Genomic DNA, 2,036 nt, shown 5'->3' with positions numbered 1-2,036 from the left:
CCCCTGCCTGCTGGGGGTGGGCAGCTGAGCAGGTGGGTGGAGCCAGGGTCTGGCCAGGCAAGGGGGAGGCAAGGGCCTCGAAGGGCCCCCGTTGCCCACGCTCTCGTTGGCACAGCCCGAACGTGGCCAGCAGCCGTGACGGGATGGACAACGAGACCGGCACCGAGTCCATGGTCAGCCACCGGCACCAGCGAGCCCGACGCCGGAACCGGGAGGAGGGTAATGGGCCTCACCTCCACCCGGGTCCCTGCTGCCCACGAGTTCCTGCCCCAGCCAGGGGGGCCTCTGGGGAGAGGTCCCAGGCCCCAGGTCTCAAGGATCTGACCCCTCCCCCGGCAGCCCCTTAGTCACGCGGCCCTGCTCGGAGGTCAGCAGGGGCTGCCGTGACCGCCCGGGAGCCCCGTCGTTGGCTCACTTCCCTCTGTCTCCGCAGCCACCCGGGCCAACGGGCACCCGAGGGGGGACCGGCGGCGGGACCTGGGCTTGCCCCCCGACAGCACCTCCACCCTGCTGAGCAGTGAGCTCGAGTCCAGCAGCTTCATCGACTCCGATGAGGATGACAACACAAGCCGGTGCGCGCTGTGTTTTGACATGTGTGTAGGTGTGTGTGTGCATGCGCAGGTGCGTGTGGGCATGTACGCGCGCATAGGTGTTGTGGCCGTGTGAGTGCACGGTGTGTGTTGTGGGTGTGCGTGCAAATGGCACATGTGTGCACATGGGTGTGTGGGGTGTGTGCGCATCCTGTGTATGCACACAGGCATGGGCGCTTCGCAGGCATGTGTGCATGTTGTATACGTGTGTGTACGCGCACATGGGTGTGTGGGGTCGTGCGCATGTGTGCATGAGTGTACGTGCATGTTGTATACGTGTGTGTACGCGCACATGGGTGTGTGGGGTCGTGCGCATGTGTGCATGAGTGTACGTGCATGTTGTATACGTGTGTGTACGCGCACACGGGTGTGTGGGGTCGTGCGCATGTGTGCATGAGTGTACGTGCATGTTGTATACGTGTGTGTACGTGCACACGGGTGTGTGGGGTCGTGCATGTGTGTGCATGAGTGTACGTGCATGTTGTATACGTGTGTGTACGTGCACACGGGTGTGTGGGGTCGTGCATGTGTGTGCATGAGTGTACGTGCATGTTGTATACGTGTGCGTACACAGGTGTGTGTCCATGTGCACTGGGTACACGCATGAGTGTGTCCATTGTGGAGGCCGTGAAGGCTTACCTGGTGTTTGCCTGTGTCTCCATGTTCACCTGGAAGCAGTGATCCCCGTGGGTGTGGGTTTGCGTGTGTCACGCGTGCAGGGCGGGGTGTATGCAGCCAGGAGCTGATTCTGACAGACACCACCTGCCTCACCTGCCACCTCGGTCCCCTCCCCTCGACGACCTGGAGGGGGTGGGAGGCCTGTTTGTAGGCAGCGTCTCCCCCCCCGCAGCCCCCTCTGGCCCCTGACCTCTGCACCCTGACCTTCGTGCCCCCTGACCCCCATGCCCCGACATCTGCAACCCCAGGCTGAGCAGCTCCACCGAGCAGAGCACCTCGTCCCGACTCATCCGGAAGCACAAGCGCCGGCGGCGGAAGCAGCGCCTGCGGCAGGCAGACCGCGCCTCGTCCTTCAGCAGCATCACCGACTCCACCATGTCCCTGAACATCATCACCGTCACGCTCAACATGGAGAGGCACCACTTCCTGGGCATCAGCATCGTGGGCCAGAGCAACGACCGGGGGGACGGCGGCATCTACATCGGCTCCATCATGAAGGGCGGGGCGGTGGCTGCCGACGGCCGCATCGAGCCCGGGGACATGCTGCTGCAGGTGAACGATGTCAACTTTGAGAACATGAGCAACGACGATGCCATGCGCGTGCTGCGGGAGATCGTGTCCCAGACGGGGCCCATCAGCCTCACGGTGGCCAAGTGCTGGGACCCGACCCCCCGGAGCTACTTCACCGTCCCAGGGCTCACCCTGTTCGGCCCATCGACCCGGCCGCCTGGCTATCCCACACGGCGGCGCTGACCACAGCCCTGCCCC

The 2,036-nt window shown here is 64.2% G+C and overlaps 1 protein-coding gene across 1 annotated transcript in view; it reads left to right on the top strand.

The window, feature by feature from the left end:
* The window catches only part of DVL1 (dishevelled segment polarity protein 1), a 9,696-nt gene that overhangs the window by 5,326 nt on the left and 2,334 nt on the right, over nucleotides 1-2,036 (top strand). The window contains 4 exon segments of the mRNA XM_015569680.1: nucleotides 21-219; nucleotides 434-572; nucleotides 1,517-1,953; nucleotides 1,956-2,036. The exon segment at nucleotides 1,956-2,036 is cut by the window's right edge and continues 3 nt beyond it. Of these exon segments, the coding sequence (XP_015425166.1) occupies nucleotides 21-219; nucleotides 434-572; nucleotides 1,517-1,953; nucleotides 1,956-2,036 (856 nt within the window).

The sequence above is a fragment of the Myotis davidii genome, unplaced genomic scaffold (assembly GCF_000327345.1).
Source record: "Myotis davidii unplaced genomic scaffold, ASM32734v1 scaffold586, whole genome shotgun sequence".
Classification (NCBI taxonomy): Eukaryota; Metazoa; Chordata; class Mammalia; order Chiroptera; family Vespertilionidae; genus Myotis; species Myotis davidii.
This window is presented reverse-complemented; position numbering and strand designations above follow the sequence as displayed.